This window comes from Rana temporaria, chromosome 2 (genome assembly GCF_905171775.1).
Source record: "Rana temporaria chromosome 2, aRanTem1.1, whole genome shotgun sequence".
In the NCBI taxonomy this organism is placed as follows: Eukaryota; Metazoa; Chordata; class Amphibia; order Anura; family Ranidae; genus Rana; species Rana temporaria.
Genome location: NC_053490.1, coordinates 391,562,702 through 391,581,972, shown reverse-complemented (window position 1 = coordinate 391,581,972; position 19,271 = coordinate 391,562,702). Strand labels below are relative to the sequence as shown.

Sequence of the window (19,271 nt, the reverse complement as noted above, 5' to 3'; positions counted from 1 at the left end):
AGTTTTCAACAAAGCTCCTGATGGTGCAGGTGGGTTTTACTGCATGCTGGTGCCAGGTTCACCTTTTTAAGGTTCACCTTTTTCAAAGCGCAAGGTCAAAGCCATGGGACCAGATATGGAAATGGAGCAGAAGAGCTGATCAAAGACGATAAGAAAACCCAGGAACCAGGCCAAAGGTTAGGATAGTAGGCAGACAAGCAAATCCAGAAAAAAAAATAAGATTGTTACACATGAAGTCAGTCCAACAAAGAAACAGGCAGGAGGTACCCGTGCACAGGGATCACAGAGAATGCGAGGAACCCGACACATAAGAGTCACAAGAATCACAGGAGAGAATAGGTCAGGAATTAGGAACACTGACTGGAGCCAGGACCACAGACTGAATCAAGTAACAAGGGGCCTAGGGTTAGGTATAGCCTATTGCTCAGACAAATGTGAGTTGATCTGAGCATAACTTGAATAATGAGAAGGATTGGTGGGTGGGAAAAAAGTGGTCAGGGAGCAAGATACATAATAATCAGCAGATGAGGTGGGCAACGCCCATAACTACCAGCTCTGTGCAGCACAGGTTACAGTTCTGCAGCTGATTTGTGACAAATATCCTTCCTCAGAGCATGTTTTACACCAACCTGGTTCTTGATGCGTCCATCCTCATAGAACCAGAGATCACAACTCCCCTCCTGTGGCTCAGAGAGATGAACACGAGCAGCTCTAACATCTTCTGTTGGCTCCAGAACACATAAGAACAGACCCAGGACACGATTCCGTAGTCGGAAATACACCCTCCTCTGGAGTAATGGTACAAAATATAATCAAAACCAGTTTTCAACCTCATATCTTTGCTTTTATGTTCCCTCTAGGGAACGATCATTGTATTTGTAAAGATCTCACCTGTCTAATAGGACATAGTGATCCAATTCTCTGGAGGCCACTATAAAGCAACCAGTTTGGAATTTGAGTGTGCTCCAGTAACCACTGTCTTCCCCGGAAATCACTATGTTCATACAGCACCCATCTGGAATAATACAGAAAGACAGGGAAATAAAATATTATATATACGTTATTAGACATGTGCACAACAAAAATGTTCGTATTTTTTTGTTCCGTTTCGTCTGCACAACAAAAAATTTCATATTTTTTTGTTCCGTTTCGTCTCGTTCCGTAGATTCGTAATTTCGTAAGACTCAAGTTTTCCTATTCGAACCCGTTCGTATTTCGTAAGATGCAAGTATTCCTATTCGGACCCGTTCGTATTTTCGTAACAGTATTATTTTCGTTTATACTGAATGATTCGTAATTCTGTCTAATTTATTTTCGTTGATTCGTAATTTTGTTAGATAATAATTTTTCGTTTAATGGATTCGTAAATTTGTACTTTCGTAAATACATAGCAACACGCGGCTAATCCATATTAAGATAGACTTTCTCTTAAGCCCCGTACACACGGTCGGACTTTTTGCCAACAAACGTCAAAATGAGCGTTTTCCAAAAAATCCGACCGTGTGTATGCTCCATCGGACAAACTTTTTCGGTTTCAAAAGTCCGGCCAACTCCCTTCAGACTAAAATCCACAGAAAAGTTTGTTTGAAGTCCGATCGTGTGTACGAGGCTTTACACTGTACAATGTGACTCAGCACAAAAGAGATAAGCTGATTGGCTAAGATATTAAGTAATCACTCACTAACTACACTGCCCAGTGCCCATTCGAAAGAACGATTCAAGTACACAAATTTACAAACAGACAAAGAAACGGATTTACAAAACACACAAATGAAAATACGAACATACAAATGAAAATACGAACAGACAAAGGATTTAAAATACGGAATGCAAATCGTTCGTTATAGATGTCATTTTCGTTCTTTTGCTTTTTCTGTGTTTCGGATTTTAGTAAGATTGTCCAATCATACGTTCGTATTTTCGCTCGTTCGTTATTTTGCTTATTCGTAATTCCGTAATTTTCGTATTTTGGTTCTTTCAGCTTTTCGGATGTTCGAATTGATACGAATGTACAAATACAAACAAATTTGTACCAAAATCCATTCGTTACGAACGGGAACGCACATGTCTATACGTTATAACGATCAGCTGGTTCAAGTTATACTATATGCCCAAAAATGTGTGGATATCTAACGATCACATCAATATAATTTTATTGAAAATCGCTTTTCAATGCTATTGGCAATCACAATTACCATGAATTTGCCCCACCCTTTGTGAATATAACAACCTCCACTCTTTTGGGATGGCTTTCCAACAAATTTTGGAATGTGGATGAAAATGAGTGCCCACATCAGGCCAAAAGCGCATTTGTGAGATGAGATCATTCATTGATGTTGCAAACGGTGTTCAGTAGAACTGAGGTCAGGGTCTGTCGAGCTCCTCAACTTAAAAATTAGCAAACCATGTCCTTATGACCATGGCTTTCTCTACAGTCACAATAAAACAGAAAAGGACTGTTGCCAAACTATTATGATCAGGTTTGAAGCACACAACAATAGAACAGTAGGGTGGGTCAGCATAGGGACAATAATGGCATTGGTGCTTTTCACTGATATTTTTCTGCTGTAGTTTTACAGAATGTTTTGTGCATGGAACACACATGATTTTGCATAAAAACTATTTACTTATGAGCAATCCCTAAGAAAAGAGACAGTTGCATAAAAAGGTAATTAGAAAATGCAGAATATGAATAACTTAAGCTTTCGGTGTCCCATGACTTACAGTCCACGTTTTACTTTTATGGACAGCACATGGTTATTGTATCCTTCTCCCTGCAGACTCCGAATTTCTCCAGTGAAATTCAGCTCCTTCCCCTCAAATTTCTCCAGACCGTGTAAAGAGATAGAGGGAACAGAGAAATACTGTAAAAAAAAAAGAACCAAACATCATTAATGAATTCACATTTACCTAAACAACCATCAGCTCCTTTCTTGTTAATGTGAACCTTTCTTCTTTTCAAAATGAAAGCTGAAGTTTAGCTGTGGACATTTTGTTACAACTATACACTAGTCCAGCTTGGACAAATGTAAGTATGTATGCGCCATACCTGTAAAAATTGCCTAAGCCCTGGTTCACACCGGTGCTGCGCAATTTCAAAGCCACACATCAGTGCGATTTGCACTGCCAATTTCATTTCGGCTTCATTTAACAGAAGTCTTTGCAGGACGGAATAAAAAGTTGTGCAGGAACCTTTTTCAGAATTGCTGCGATCCATTGGCTGCAATGGGGTGCGACTTGTCATGCAATTTGGAACTGTCATATCGCATAACAATTTGCACCGGTGTGAACAGGGGCGAAACGTCCACTTTAAAAGGAAAAATCCTGTCCTAGAGCAGACACTATAATGCCACGTACACACGGTCGTTTTTCGGCATGAAAAAAAAAAGAAATTTTTTAAAATGTCATTTAAAATGATCGTGTGTGGGCTTCACATCGTTTTTCGTCTTCTGAATTTTTTTTCGAACATGCTGCATTTTTTAATGTCGTTTTTCAAAATGTCGTTTTTCGTGATGTAAAAAATGATCGTGTGTGGGCAAAAACGATGTTTTCAACCGGCGCCTGCCCAGTAGCAATTTATGAGACGGGAGCGCTCATTTAGGTAAAACTACCATTCATAATGGAGTAAGCACATTCATCACGCTGTAACAGACAAAAAAGCGCGAATCATCTTTTGCTAACAAGGAATCAGCTAAAAGCAGGCCAAAGGCGAATAGAACTTCCCCTTTAGAGCTCCGTCGTACGTGTTGTACGTCACCGCGCTTTGTTCATCATTTTTCCAAAACGATGGTGTGTGGGCAACGTAGTTTTTAATGATGAAGTTGGAAAAACTTCGTTTTTTTTCATGATGAAAAAATTACATTTTTTTTCATGCCGAAAAATGACCGCGTGTACGCGGCATAAGAGTCAGAAAAGGTTCTGTGGCTAGCTCACATGTAGTGTCACATTGTAACTATGGCCTGTCTGTGCAAATCCAATTGGAACCCCTTTCCCCCTAGGCTGTTAACCTCCCTAGCGGTATGATTCTTTCAGAAAAAAGGTGCTGAAAGTGGTACCATTATTTGCAAGGAAATTTGGCGTTTTATACTGTAGGCTTGTAATCCTTAGGAATAACTCACTTAAATCTGACCAAACAAGAGTCTAGTAGGCATCCTGGGTATGACATTTTTTTAAAAACAAAATTATAAATTATAATATAATAAATAATTTTAAATAATTATAACAAATAATAATATAATTATAATAAAAATTATTCAATAATGTAATCAACTCAAAATCACTGAAATTTACTCAGTTGCAGAATTGTCGCTGTCATTACTTTTATTTTTTTATGACGAATTTCCCCACAAATCGCTATCGCTCAATTCTGCAAGTGATTATAATTTATTATCGCTGTTTTCGAGCTGCTCTAAAATCATTTTTGACATAAAGGGACACTTTTGGTTGCTATGGACAATCTACAGTTTGCAGGCAGAAAGAACAGTTTTTATTATATAAAATGACATGTAGGACACTGGGCAGACCACTAGGCACAAGGGGAGTGTGTATTTTTTACATACAGTACTGTAATCTATAAGATTACAGTATACTGTATGTAAGGTGTTTGTTTACTTTTTTGAATTTGGCGCCGTTCTCTGCTCCCGTGCGTCGTAACGTCGCAGGGAGCAGAGATCGGCGGCACAGGGGGACACTGTGTGAATCGAGCGAGGTCCCGCTCGCTCACACAGCGCGGTGGCATCGCTGGATTCAGGGACAAGGTAAGTAACGTTGTCTCTGGCTGCAGCGAGGCAAGCCCGAGTCTGACTCGGGGTTACCACTTTTGGTATAAAAATCTCACCCCGAGTCAGACTCGGGAATACCGCTAGGAAGGTTAAAAGTGCCCATACTTTATTTTGTCCTATTACCTTCTACCTGTGTCTTTGGTGTCACAGAAGCATGGAAGTACTTAAAAGAAACATTAGATCATGGTATTAACTTATTAGTTTGTTTATGCATTTGTATGTTCCAGCGCACTCAAAACAGCTATAGGCCAAAAAGCATAAGCAGGTGCTATAGTGAAATGAGGGATGTGGCCATCACAAAAAACAATTAAAGTGGTTGTAACCCCACGGGGAGAAAAAGAAAAAAAAAACCTGCAAGACAAAGGCATAATGAGCTAGCATGCATAGTATACTAGCTCATTCTGATATACTTACCTTAGATCATGGGTCTTCAAACTATGGCCCTCCAGTTGTTCAGGAACTACAATTCCCATCATGCCTAGTCATGTCTGTGAATGTCAGAGTTTTACAATGCCTCATGGGATGTGTAGTAGTGTTGCTCACGAATATTCGTATTGCGAATATTCGGCTCGAATATGGCATATTCGAGTATTCGCGATATATTTCGGATTTCGCGGTCAATATTCGCTATTCCGAATATTCGATTCAATTTTATTTTTAGAACAGATCACATCCTAGAGATCTCCATCGACGTCTAAAAGCATTGCTGGTATGATTAGAGAGCTTGGGCCGAGTAGCTGAAGCCATCATTTTATATTGCCGAAAATTCGCATTGCGATTATTCGGCAATAGGAATATTGCGCGATTATTTTCTCCGCCCTTCTTTTGCATCAGAGCCAGCAGTTGTCGAAATTCCGCAATCAATATCGCATTCGCATTTTGCGAAATTTCGATACAATATCACGAATATTCTGAGCCAATCAGAGTGCTCCTAGCGCTGTTGTCGAAATTCCGCCATCAATATCGCATTCGCATTTTGCGAAATTTCGATACAATATCATGAATATTCTGAGCCAATCAGAGTGCTCCTTCCGATGTTGTCGCAAATTTCGCCATCAATATCGCATTTGCATTTTGCGAAATTTCGATACAATATCACGAATATTCTGAGCCAATCAGAGTGCAAAATATCACGAATATTCTGAGCCAATCAGAGTGATCCTTCCGCTGTTGTCGAAATTTCGCAATTATTTTCGCATTCGCAATAGCGAAATTTCGCAAAAATTTCATTTCGATAAAATATCACGAATATTTGAATTTAGCGAATATTCCTCGAATATTCGGCTATATATTCGTGATATATCGCGAAATCGAATATGGCGTATTCTGCTCAACACTAATGTGTAGTCCCGCAACAGCTGGAGGGTTGAAGTTTAAGGATCCCTGCCGTAGATCAAAGCCCCCGCAGCGGTCCCGGCACACCGCTTTGGCCAGCGACATGTCTCCTGGAGTTACTTCCGGGTATCGCGGGCTCCGGCGCTGTGATTGGTCGGAGCCACAATGACGTTACTTCCACGCATGCGTTAACAGCACGAACGTGCCGTTGCTTGAGTGCGCATATGCCGATGACGTCGGCATATGCTGATACAGAGAATATCCCCTAAACAGGTTTAGGAGATATTCTTAGTATCTACAGGAAAGCCTTATTATAGGCTTACCTGTAGTAAAAAAAGTGGTTGTAAAGGTTTTACAACCACTTTAAGAGTAAACATCTTCACATTTCTTTGTGTTCATTTTTATACGTTAAAATCAGCACACTATAGTAGAAATCAAAGTCATTACTGCCTTAAGGGGGGGTCCTCAGTGGCCCCAAAATGTTGCTGTGTATTGGTGGAATAAATATCCTGTCCCTAATTTTCTACAGGGATGTGCTGGTGACACCCAATTTATTGTTATATAAAAATGAACATACAGTAAAGCAGGGGGGGGGGGTGCCCAACCAGTGGCCCGGGGGCCATATGTGGCCCCGCGGAGCCCTCTGATATGGCCCGCGACCTCCTGCTCTGGGATGGAATAAAATAGAATAGAATACTGTTATTAAAGGTAATTTTATTACTAATATCACAGTGTATATATGGGCATTTATGGGCATATCTGTTCTGCAGTGGTTACTGGGATGCTTTCAAACTGATCCACCGGTGCAGAGAAGTGCACCTGTGGGTTACATGCACTGAAACATAGACTTCTATTACCTGCGAGTTTGGTGTGCTGAGAGTAGAGTGGGCTCTATAGAGCTGAGTGGGCTGCCATCCACCCGCTCCTCTCATTGTGGCCTGCGACCGGTTACCAAGTCGCTTAAGTGGCCCTTGGTCTTCAAAAGTTTGGGCACCCCTGACATAAAGAAGTTTGAAAGTATTTCCAATTACAAAAAAAAATAATCGGATTTCAAATATTACATTAGAAGTGCAGATTTAAAAAAAAAAATGCAACTAGTCACTTGCATATTTCACCTTTCATATAGTAGAGAAAGAAGTCACTTATAACAGCAGAGCAGCCATAGACAACTACGTGGGTCAATGCAGCCTCTCCATTAGGAGAATTAAATATCCAAATTAAGTGGTAATTTATTTTTAATAGAACAGAGATCTAAAACTTGTGTGGAGCTCTTATCTACAATTATTACAAGCTTTAATTGTAAATTGCAACCTCAGTAAATATATTGCAGCTTTGTATGGCTGCATTAGTGGATAGCTTACTGATTTTTTTAGACCATGTTAGAATGGAATGTTCATTATCATACGTAGATAGGTGTGAAAATCCTTTTAATATGTAACTAAACCTTGAAATATAGCATGAATGTAGTGTTATCTCTCCTCTATAAAATTCTTGGAATGCAGTTTTGACGTTAGTAGTATATTGTTTTTTTTTAAATGTCAAGTTCACCTTTTTAGGCAGAATGTCACTTTTTATGATACATAGAGAAGCATTTTCTAATGTCTTTTCTGCCCAAGCCATCCCAATGTGCTTATCTCTCACTTTCCTAGTCCATGGCAGCCTTCAATCTGAACTTTTCATTTCAAAATTTCAAAATCATGCATCTTTAGCCCTGATTTCCTATAACCCGACGTGACCATCCACTGCCTTACTGCATCACATAATAGGGGGTGTTTTGCCTTTCTGGTCCATACCTCCCTTATTCCCATTTCTGTACCACCTATTATATTTCTGCCCACAGTCCTATTTCCTCAGTTATGCAAACACATGGGAGGGAGTGGGCAGAGACACCCAGGTGTCATTGTTCTTGTAATTCAACTCAGGGAGAGCGAGGTGGTTCATGTTTTCATGTAAATATAGAATTAATAATGCGTGGGAAGCTTTAACAGCCATCATCAGAAGTTAGAAATAATATGAGTATTTAAAAAAAAAAAAATTGCTCTGCTTGCATTCTAGTCAGTATCACTTATGCCTCGTACACACGATCGGAATTTCTGATGGAAAAAGTCAGACTTTTTTCCATTGGAAATTCCGACCATGTGTTTGCCCATTGGAGTTTTTCCATCGGATATTCCAAGGAACTCCATCGGAGTTTACATAGAGAACATGTTCTCTTTTCCTCCGGAATTCCGTCAGAATTACGATGTGAATCTGATCAGACAAAGGTTCGATCGTGTGTACAGGGCATAAGAAATACATTTTCATTGCTGACAATTGGAGTTCTACTCAAACCATTAAGTGTGTTTGCATTTTTGGCAATGAGTTCCACTGTGCATCCAGAGGGAGACAGAGCTGTACAGAGGGCTGGGTTCACAGCACGATTCATGCGTTCCGGATGTGCGACTCAACACACAATGACAATGGTGGGCATGTTTTCATGCAGTCAGGGGCATAACATAAAATACATCAGCAGTGGGCAGAGAATGGAGTGGTGAGCAGGTTTTCTGGAGCAGGAGAGCAGTGGGTGGGGTGGGGGAACTTCCTCACTAAGACCCCTTTCACACTGGGGTGGTGCGCGCGTTAGTGGTAAAGCTATTCGTCCGCTAGTGGGGCACTTTTAACTAGCTAGTGGCAGAGGAAAGGGTTAATAGTGCCCGTATTGCCAAAGCACATTGCAGGCAATTCGGCAGTGCTGCCCATTCATTTCAATGGGCAGTGGCGGAGCAGTGTATTCACCGCTCCCACATCGCCCCAAAGATGCTGCTTGCAGGACTTTTTTTCCCATCCTGCAAGCTCACCGCCCCAGTGTAAAAGCACACTTTTTTTAGGCGCTTTACAGGCGCTATAACGCCTGAAAAGCGCCCCAGTCTGAAAGGGTACTAACAAATTTTATGTCTTGCAAGAGAGATACAAGGAAGTCATGGAGGAGTTTTCTATAGAAGAACCTGGTGGCTGAGGTGAATCCTGCCCTAGAACATAGGGAAAGCTTTTTTATTTCTGAAAGGCAGAACATTATTAACCACTACCCGACGGCCGTACGACTTTATACGGCCGCGGGGTGGTTCTCAATCTCTAACAGGCCGTAAAAAGACGGCCTGCGCGCGCATCCAGCGGCGCGGGCGCGCGCGCGTGCGACGACGGCGCGCGCGTGCTCGCCGCATCACTGAGCTGCCAATGCAAGTGCCTGGCGGCCGTGATGTCCGCCAGGGACTCGCGATCGGCGGCTACAGGGACAAGACGTGGAGCTCTGTGTGTAAACACAGAGATCCACGTCCTGTCAGGGGAGAGAGGAGACCGATCTCTGTCCCTTGTACATAGGGACATAGATCGGTCACCTCCCCCAGTCACCCCCCCTCCACCTACAGTTAGAACACAATTTAGGGTACACATTTAACCCCTTCCTCACCCCCTAGTGTTAACCCCTTCAATGCCAGTCACATTTATACAGTAATTAGTGCATTTATATAGCACTGATCGCTGTATAAATGTGAATGGCGTCAAAAGTGTCCGATGTGTCCGCCATAATGTCGCAGTCACGAAAAAAATGCTGATCGCCGCCATTAGTAGTAAAAAAAAATAAAAAATAATAATAATTCTGTCCCCTATTTTGTAAGCGCAATAACTTTTGCGCAAACCAGACGCTTCTTGCGCTTTTATTTTTTTTCCCCAAAAATATGTAAAAGAATACGTATCGCCTAGACTGAGAAAAAAAATGTTTTTTAAAAAAATTGGGCTATTTATTATAGCAACAAGTAAAAAATATTGTTTTTTTTTTTCAAAATTGTCGCTATATTTTTGTTTATAGCGCAAAAAATAAAAACCGCAGAGGCGATCAAATACCACCAAAAGAAAGCTCTATTTGTGGGGAAAAAAGGACGTCAATTTTGTTTGGGAGCCACGTCGCACGACCGCGCAATTGTCAGTTAAAGTGACGCAGTGCCACAAGCTGAAATTTCACCTGGTCAGGAAGGGGTATATGTGCCCAGTAAGGAAGTGGTTAATATAATGGTAAATAGACAAACTGCACTTTAAAAATAAAGTGAACTTATGCCACGTACACACGATCGGAATTTTCAATGAAAAAAGTCAGATTGTGTGTGAGCCCCATCGGATTTTTTTCCATCAGTGTTTAGAAATAGAACATGTTTATTTTTTACGATGGAAAAAAAACTATAGGAAATTCCTATCGTCTGAATTCAACTTCAAAAGAGAAAAAAAATTCAGAATCATGCTCAGAATCAAGTCGACGCATGCTCGGAAGCATTAAACTTAATTTTTCTCGGTTCGTTGTAGTGTTTTATGTCACCGCATTTTGGACGGTCGGAATTTGGTCTGACAGTGTGTATGCAAGACAGCTTGAACGGAATTCCAACAAAAAATCCCATCGGATTTTAGGCCATGGGAAATTCTGATCGTGTGTACGGGGCATTAGCCTTTAAAGCTGTATAAAACCCAAAACCAAAATTGTAAAATATTGCAGCTTATCAATCATTATTTCCCTATGTTTTCACCTAGTGATCTGGCCAGTAATACACCTCCTGTATTGGAATGTTCCCACTCAGGATGAAGGAGCACAAGGAGCACAACAGACAGCAGCGTTGTCATTCTGGGGGAGGGGAGTGTAAGCTGTACTACTAGCAGATTAAAATGCACTAACAAATTGAAGCCAAACTTCAGCTCACACTTTATAATCAGTCACTGCAAAAAAAAATTGCCTTTTGGGGTAAAGGTTTTACATAAATGAAAAAAGCTAATCATTGTACCCCTGGCAGTATTAAATGGCTTGCTTCATCAATGTACTGTACCTAGTACATTTGGATTCTAAAATAGGCCATAACTGTGCCCCATGCTATACAAAACTAAAAATAACAGGATTGTTGCTAAAGCTGTGCTCTGAATCCTATTTAATAGTGGTTCAAATATATTTAATTTAATAAATGTATTTTAGTTAAACTGGATGGATTTGTGTCTTTTTTTCAACCTGACTAACTATGTTATTACCAATTAATGCAATCTCATCCAAATTTTATAACAACATTTGTCTACATTTCGTTGTACAATCAGATAAAGCAGGAGCAAAAAAAAACCATTCATGAGCAGCAGAGTAGAAGTGAGTAATATACATACAAGAGGAACTCTCTTGAGGGAGCTTATTGTGCTAAAGCCCTGACAGCCCATGGCGGTTCTTGTAGGGTAATCCCCCTCAGACAGTATGTATTGCTTTCCGCGATAGTCTTCACCTTCATACAGGCTCCAGCTGTGGGGAGAATGAAGAAAACCATGGTTCAATCATTGTTTTTATTTTAAATTGCCCTTCATTTTAGCTCTTTGTTTTGTTTGTTTTTAAATCAGAATTTTTTTTTTATTGTGCCAGCAAAATAAAGTACAGAATACAGACCAACATACAAAAAATCACAAATAGCATGAAAATAAAACATGTATATCCTGTAGGATACAATAGAGGCACCAAAATGATAAACAAAACACATATTGCCATAAGAAAAGATTAGACAGTGCTGGGCAGGCAAAAATAGCCTCACCCCCCAACACAACCACACATGAGGCCAACGGGCCACAACTTAAACCCTGCACCCCACAGTCTGCCAACATAGTCTGAACCACTTCCCACCATTAATCAAAGTCTTATGCCTAAAATACAGTACTTATGTAATATAAACTCCAAACAAAGCCAGATCTTTCTCCTGGATAGAAAACGCCTCTCAAACCTGCAGCAACCGAGTCAAAACCAGTCTCGGAGGTGCCAATCCAGGGGTCTCCAACCAGGGCTGCCAAATGGAATTCAATTTCTGGGCTGCATTTCTATGCTGATATGTATGGTGCTCCCGTATAAGGATGAGATTAACATGTTCAATCCATTGTTTCTTGGTCGGAACATGCAGGGATAACCAGAATCTAGCCACCAGCTTTCGTGCTAGGTACAAAAGTCTGATGTTTGCAATATTAACTGGATGAGGGTAAATTTCTTCATACATTGCACTCAATATACATATGAGGGGGTCCAAAGGGACCCTAACTTGGAACACAGAGGAAATAACCTCAGTAACATTACCCCAGAACCGGTGCAGCTTAGGACAGCGCCACATCAGATGGATAAGCGATCCCTCCTCCCCGCAGAGTTTGGGACATAGAGAAGAATACCTTCTTCCCCAACGGAACAGTTGAATAGGTGTGCGGTAGGCCCTATGTAGCAAAAACAGGTGAGACAACCTATGAGACTGCGAAAACTGAAGTAAGAGGATCAGCTTGTAGATATGTGTCCCATGTTTCACCATTAATAACCCCCAGGTCCTCCGTCCACCCTCTCCTACACGGTAAAGTCGTCCTGTACAGTCGATAAAAGACTAGAATAGATATGGGATACTAGACCTTTTTTTCCCTACCAAAAAATATCTTTTATCAAGTGATGACTAGACAATTGGAGAACAGAAACTGACCCTGGGCCCGCAGGGCGTGCTGGAGCTGCAAGTATCTATAGAATTGATGTCTAGGGAGGTTAAATTCATTCTGCAATTCCTGAAATGATTTAAGTACACTTTGGTGATATATCTGGGCAATATTGTAGATACCAGCCAGTCTCCAGGGTAGGAAGCCGTCTAACTTAGCCACTTCCGCTAAATTGGGATTGTCCCAAAGCGGAGTTTCCGCAATAAATCCTGAGATACGCAAATTAGACTGCACCATGGACCACAGTTTCCTAAGGAGAACCACGGTAGGCGCCGCTTCTGGCAGGTGAGGAAACCCCGCTTCCAAACACGCCAGAACCAAAGTGTTCCGAGACCCCGTACGCAACAGAATGTCAATAGAATCAGATTCATTGAGACACCCCATTCCACACAAATGCTGTAACTGAGAAGCCAGAAAATAAAATTTGGGGTTAGGGACTGCAGCGCCTCCCTGATCTTTACCATATTGCAATGTAGAAAGCCGAATACGGGCACTTTTTTTTTCCAGATTAAAGATCTAAATAAGGTATCTATCCAAGTGAACCACCTACGAGGTATCCACTGAGGAGAATTGTGCATGATATATAAGAGTTGAGGGCACCACACAATCTTGATTAGATTTATCCTACCTATAACTAAAAGCGGGAGTTTACACCAAGTGTTAAGTCATTTGTAATCTTTTGAAAAGAGGCAGGAGATTCTCCTCTAAATACTTCTGTGGACTGGCCGATACCTGAACCCCCCAAATATTTAAAAGATGAGACTACCTTCAAGGACCTTGCAGCAGCCAGCAGCGAAGCAATTGGGCCATCTACGGGCAAAAGGACAGATTTACTCCAATTTATTGAAAAGCCTGACAAGGAGCCAAATTGTTTAATCAATGCCATAGCCGCCGTAAGGGATGTGTCCACATCCCCCAAGTACAGTAATGTGTCATCCACATAAAGGGAAACCTTTTCCATGCACAGACCCCTATTAAAGCCAATGACCGAAGGAGACAATCTTTTCAAAGCTGCCAATGGTTCAAGGGCCAATGCTAACAACAGGGGCGACAATGGACATCCCTGCCTTGTGCCTCTAAACAAAGGAAAAGAGTCCGAGAGGTCTCCATTCATGCGGATCCAAGCCGTGGGGGCAGCATACAGCAAACAAACCCACCTGATGAAAGTGTCCCCCAGACCAAAGCGACCCAGGACCTCCCACAAATAGGGCCATTCGACGCTGTCAAAAGCTTTGGCAGCGTCCAATGAAAGAATCGCTCTCTGGCCTGCATTATCAGCAGGTATCTGGAGATTAAGAAAGAGGAGCCTGATGTTAAGAGCCATTGACCGGGAGGGAATGAACCCTGACTGATCTCTATGAACAAGTTTATGTATAACTTTAGCCCAGGGGTTGACAAATTTGCTTGAAATCTAGGAGCCAGCTAAAAAAGTTAGGAGCCAGAAAACGCACCCCGTCCCGACGAGCTTGCGCGCAGAAGCGAACACATACGTGAGCAGCGCCCGCATATGTAAACGGTGTTCAAACGCAATTTTGAAGCGTGACATGTTGGGTATGAATTTACTTGGCGTAACATTATCTTTCATAATATTAAAAAAAATGGGGATAACTTTACTGTTGTCTTATTTTAATTTAAAAAAGTGTAATTTTTTCCCAAAAAAGTGCGCTTGTAAGACCGCTGCGCAAATACGGCGTGACAGAAAGTATTGCAACGATCGCCATTTTATTCTCTAGGGTGTTAGGATAAAAAATATATATAATGTTTGGGTGTTCTAATTAGAGGGAAGAAGATGGCAGTGAAAATAGTGAAAAATTACATTAGAATTGCTGTTTAACTTGTAATGCTTAACTTGTAATACCAACGGCCACCACCAGATGGCGCCAGCTCACATCTGGTGGTAATAACTTGTAATACCAACGGCTCATCACCAGATGGCACCAGCTCACAAAAAAAAAAAATGTTTTTTTTTTTTTTTGCCCACCTTCCAAGCCAAGTCGCCAGGACACTATTTCTAGTCGCCATGGCGACCTGGCGCCCGGGATTTGTCGATCCCTGCTTTAGCCAGTCTAGTAGCTAACACCCTTGCCAGTAATTTCGCATCGGTCGTCAATAAAGAAATGGGCCTATAAGAATCTGGAGAATGGGCTTCCTTACCGGGTTTTAATAGCAGCACAATTATGGCCTCATTCATGGATTGAGGTAGGTTACCTTTTTCCAACGCATCTACAAACACCTCCCTCAAAAGAGGTATCAGTATATAGGGTAGCGCCTATATACCTCCGCCGGCAAGCCGTTCGAGCCCGGAGACTTACCAGGAGAGGAAAGAGCCAGCGCCTCCAACATCTCATCAGCCGTGAACGGGGCATTCAACTGCTCCACATCCTCGGCCGACAGACGCGGGATATGACACCGATCCAAAAAAGAGGCAATCTCCCCCACCGTAGGCGACACCTTTAGAGGAATACACATCAGGATAAAAATCCCTGAAAGTGGATAACGATACTAAGGAGCGGTGATCACCTCTATGTGGGGGAAACCCCTCTGCGATCTCACCATCATAGCCAACATGTGGCCAGTGCCCTCCTCAAAGTATTTTTGTTGGAGAATTTTTTTTTTTCCCGCCTTAGTCAGTACTACATGTTTAGGGATATTTTGAGCCTCCAGCCATGCCCTCTCAGTCTGTTCAGAGGGGGAGTCAACAAAAGCAGACTCTCAACCTCCCGAAGCATGAATTGCTCCCAAGACCTAGTCCCAGTTTTAATTGTGTTAATGGATCTGATAAACTGACCCCTTAGATAAGCCTTAAGTGCGTCCCAAAAAATACTAAGCCCCGTAGAATGTTTGTTGACCCTAACAAAATTAACCAAATCAGTATGAATGGGGTCAGGGGTAGGAAACAGTAACAACCAGAACGGGTTGAGCTTCCAACAGGCCCGCTTAGAGATTTTAGATGTCGTTACTACAACACATAAGGGGGAACGGTCTGAAATAGTTCTTGCCTCATAACGTGCGGAGGACACCAAGGGAAGCATCTCACTATTGCCCAGACCAAGGTCAATTCTAGAAAGGCCCCTATGCGAGGCCGAATGGCATGAGTAACATTTCTCCTGTGGATGGCTGAGCCTCCAAACAGCCTTCAACCCCAGCTCCTGCAAAAGCCTAGCAAAGGGTGTTGGGCTCCCTCTCGGGTTGGCCGCCGATGCCCCAGGAGAAAATTTGTCAAGATCTGCAGAAATTATTAAAATCCCCCATAATAAGAGCAGGAACACCCGGGTGACGTGACAGAAAAGTGGCCAGGGTCTTAAGGACTTCAACTGAGAAAGGGGGTGGTATGTACACATTTGAAATAATACATTGTAAAGTACCCCAAAAACACAGCAAAAAAATAAACCGACCACAAGGGTCAATGAGGGAGGAGGTAAGAACAAACGGAACATTTGTACTAATGAGTATGCTAACCCCTCTGGTGTAGGACGAGAAGGCAGAGTGACTCTAGAAGAGAACAGAGACACCTGACCGGGGCGGTATATGGGTCTCCTGCAGGCATACCATGGAGGAGCCCAGACGCTTAAGCATGTGCTCCACCGCCAGTCGTTTCACTCTGTCTCCCTCCCTCACATTCCAACTAGTTATCACACACTGCGTAGCCATAATGCATGAAAATAAACATTTTGTTCAGACAAATAGTACACAAATCCAAAAATAAAGGGTGATGGCAACCCCACATTCAAGCAACGACTGAGAGGGCACAGCACAAGGGAGGAAACCCCCCTAATGTTCAGTTCCAGGTAAATTGGGCACAACCTGTAAAAGCAAAAGTTAGGCAAACTGCAGGCATTCGGTCCAACAGGACCCCATTCAAAACGAAAAAACAAAAAGAAAAAAAATAAGAAAAAAATAAGGAACTGTAATGTCCACGAGGGACTCTTCTCCAGGGGGCTAAGTTCACTAGCCGGCATAGAGGAGCCAACAGGCAACAGGCCTCATACAGTAACCAAAAAACCTAGTCAATGCTGAAACATCCTGTGAAAACAGTCTTCCGCCTTAGAAGGAGTTTGGAATGTTTGGCCACTCCGATCCCGCAAACAAGTGACATAGTCCAAGGTGACAAACACAACAGGCAACAGTCACACATTCCTCCGCTTTCTCCCCAAGTCTTCACGCAGGGAACGCTCTTCTCTATCCAGCCACTGGATGGCCTGGGTAGGCTTATCAAAAAAATGAACTTCATCTCTGGCCACCACACGCAAACGGGCAGGGTAGAGCATAGCATACTGCAACTCCAAGGAACGTAACCTTTTCTGAACATCATTAAATTGAGCACGTTGTTTTTGTACCTCTGCCGAGAAGTCAGGGAGTAAGGAGATTTTGGAGTTATCCATCACCAGAGTGTCCCCCAAAGAACGCGCTTTAGTCAAAATAACATCTCTGTCCTTAAAATTGAGCAACTTGAATAGGAAAGCTCTGGGGGGTTACCCAGGGGCAGAGGTCTAAGAGGGACACGATGTGCGCGCTCCACCTCAAACATAGTTTTGACATTATTCCTGCGCATTCTATTTTCGAGTTCATCAAGTTTTGCAGCGTGTTTAGCTACCATCAACTGTTGGGCATGGGACTCCCGTTGCATAGGGGCCAAATCATCCTCCAAATTACTAACGCGCCCCTCAACATCAGACATGCGATCCCGCAGCTTTTGCATGTCTTGGCGCATAAATTACATTTCTGCCTTCACCCCTTTAATTTCAGATGCCAAAGCAGTTATAGAAGCATTGCACAATGTAATTGCAGCAAATATGTCCCTCAATGTGGGCTCAGGCCCATCCGAGCCCGAGGCCACAGCCGTCCCCAGCGTATGGGATCCAGGGGTAGTACTCGCAGCATCCCATGGCAGCACCGGCACGGGCGGATCTTCCAAGGGCACAGTGTCATCGGCGTCCGATTGTGAGGCGCTGTGGTTCTCTCCGCCATCCCCGCGGACCTTTGGCAAATCACAAGCGCTGATCGGGGAGAACAGTTTCTGCGCGGCAGCCCTGTACCTCTCCTTTCCTGACTGAGGGGCCGCGCCGCCATCTTGGATCGCATGGTCCGGAGCCGTGCGGCCTAATGTACCGCGCTTAGACATCCTCCACCGCCCGAAAGACACTGGCAGAAGGTGGATGGGGTGGCAGATAGCACAGAGGAGCACTGTGGGACCGGAGACGAGCCGCCAGGGACCCAAGAACAGGATCAAAGGACGGATGCACGGTGGAGCTCACAAGATGTGCGACCGTCTATATCTGCAGCCAAGCCACGCCCCAGCTCTTTGTTTTAATGCTCTTTGTTATATGTAAAAAACCTTAAAGAAAAATGTTAAAGCAAAAAAAAAATATTTGCCCTTCAAACTAACATGAAAAAGGGATAATGCCGCGTACACACGACCGTTTTTCGGGTTGTAAAAATGGTCTAGAAAAAACAACATTTTTTTCAACCCGATCATTAAAACGGCCTTGCCTACACACGATCGTGAAAAAAAAATGCTCTAGCAAATCGCGGTGACATACAACGGCACTATAAAGGGGAAGTTCCATGTGGATGGCGCCTTGGGGCTGCTTTTGCTGATTTCGTGTTAGTAAAAGTTAGGTGAGAGACGAATTGCGCTTTTCAGTCTGTTACAGCGTGATGAATGTGCTATCTCTATTACGAATGCTAGTTTTACCAGAACGAGTGCTCCCGTCTCATAACTTGCTTCTAAACATGCGTGTTTTTTTCACGTCGTTAAAGCCCACACATGACTATTTTTTACAACGTTAAAAACGACAACATTAAAAACGTTGTGAAAAATTAGAGCATGTTCGAAATTTTTAATGCTCATTTTTTACATCGTGAAAAATGCTCTGGAGCCCACACACAATCGTTTTTAATCACACTAAAAAAAAAAATCGTTTTTTTACAACCCGAAAAACGGTCGTGTGTACGTGGCATAATTCATAGCACACGCTAAATATAAAAAATAATAATATTCTATTGCACATTATTACTGTATAATATATTACTTTCATGTGACTGCTGACAGAACAAATTCTACCTCTTGAGAACAGAGCACTACCTACAGAAGATGCAGAGGCATGTAAACCTGTATTGCTGTAGGCCTTATATTTGTATGTGTAAGCATTCTATTTTAGAACAGAAATTATTAACTGACTCTCATCCACATTCCGATACACACTCACACACATGCACACATATTGCTGATATATTCTCTTTAAACATTAAAGTATATGTAAACAAAACATTTCATATTCCCAACATGTGCCTGCTGTACCATGCACTTGTATGAGAAAGTTTCGCTTCTTTTATGTGAAATAAAAAACTGACCACACTAAGCAGGAGAGCACATCGTGACCAGTTCTCTTGCTATGCTGGGAACTCAGTGTGCTCTCCTCTAATGATCAGACTTGTCATGAAACACACCCGCTGCACAGCCTTTCAATGGGAAAATCAGTGTGCTGCTTTTTCCTCCTTCCCCAGCTCGCTATGCAGCTGGGAACAGAGGTTATGTGAACACTTATAGAAAAGGGATTTTTTTTTTATATCTATCTATCTACAGTGTGTATATTAATATATGTAGCGCCCTGCTCCCAATGACTGGGGCACTATTCAAAATTTAGAGGA

General features: G+C 42.4%; 1 protein-coding gene across 2 annotated transcripts in view; it reads right to left on the bottom strand.

Moving 5' to 3' along the window:
• Positions 1-19,271, bottom strand: part of CRYBG2 (crystallin beta-gamma domain containing 2) — a 164,557-nt gene that overhangs the window by 3,380 nt on the left and 141,906 nt on the right. For both annotated transcript variants that reach the window (XM_040338015.1, XM_040338017.1), the window contains 4 exons: positions 11,283-11,412; positions 2,725-2,864; positions 892-1,015; positions 630-788 (listed from right to left, as the gene is read on the bottom strand). In XM_040338015.1, coding sequence (XP_040193949.1) covers positions 630-788; positions 892-1,015; positions 2,725-2,864; positions 11,283-11,412 — 553 coding nt within the window. The remainder of the gene's footprint in view (positions 1-629; positions 789-891; positions 1,016-2,724; positions 2,865-11,282; positions 11,413-19,271) is intronic.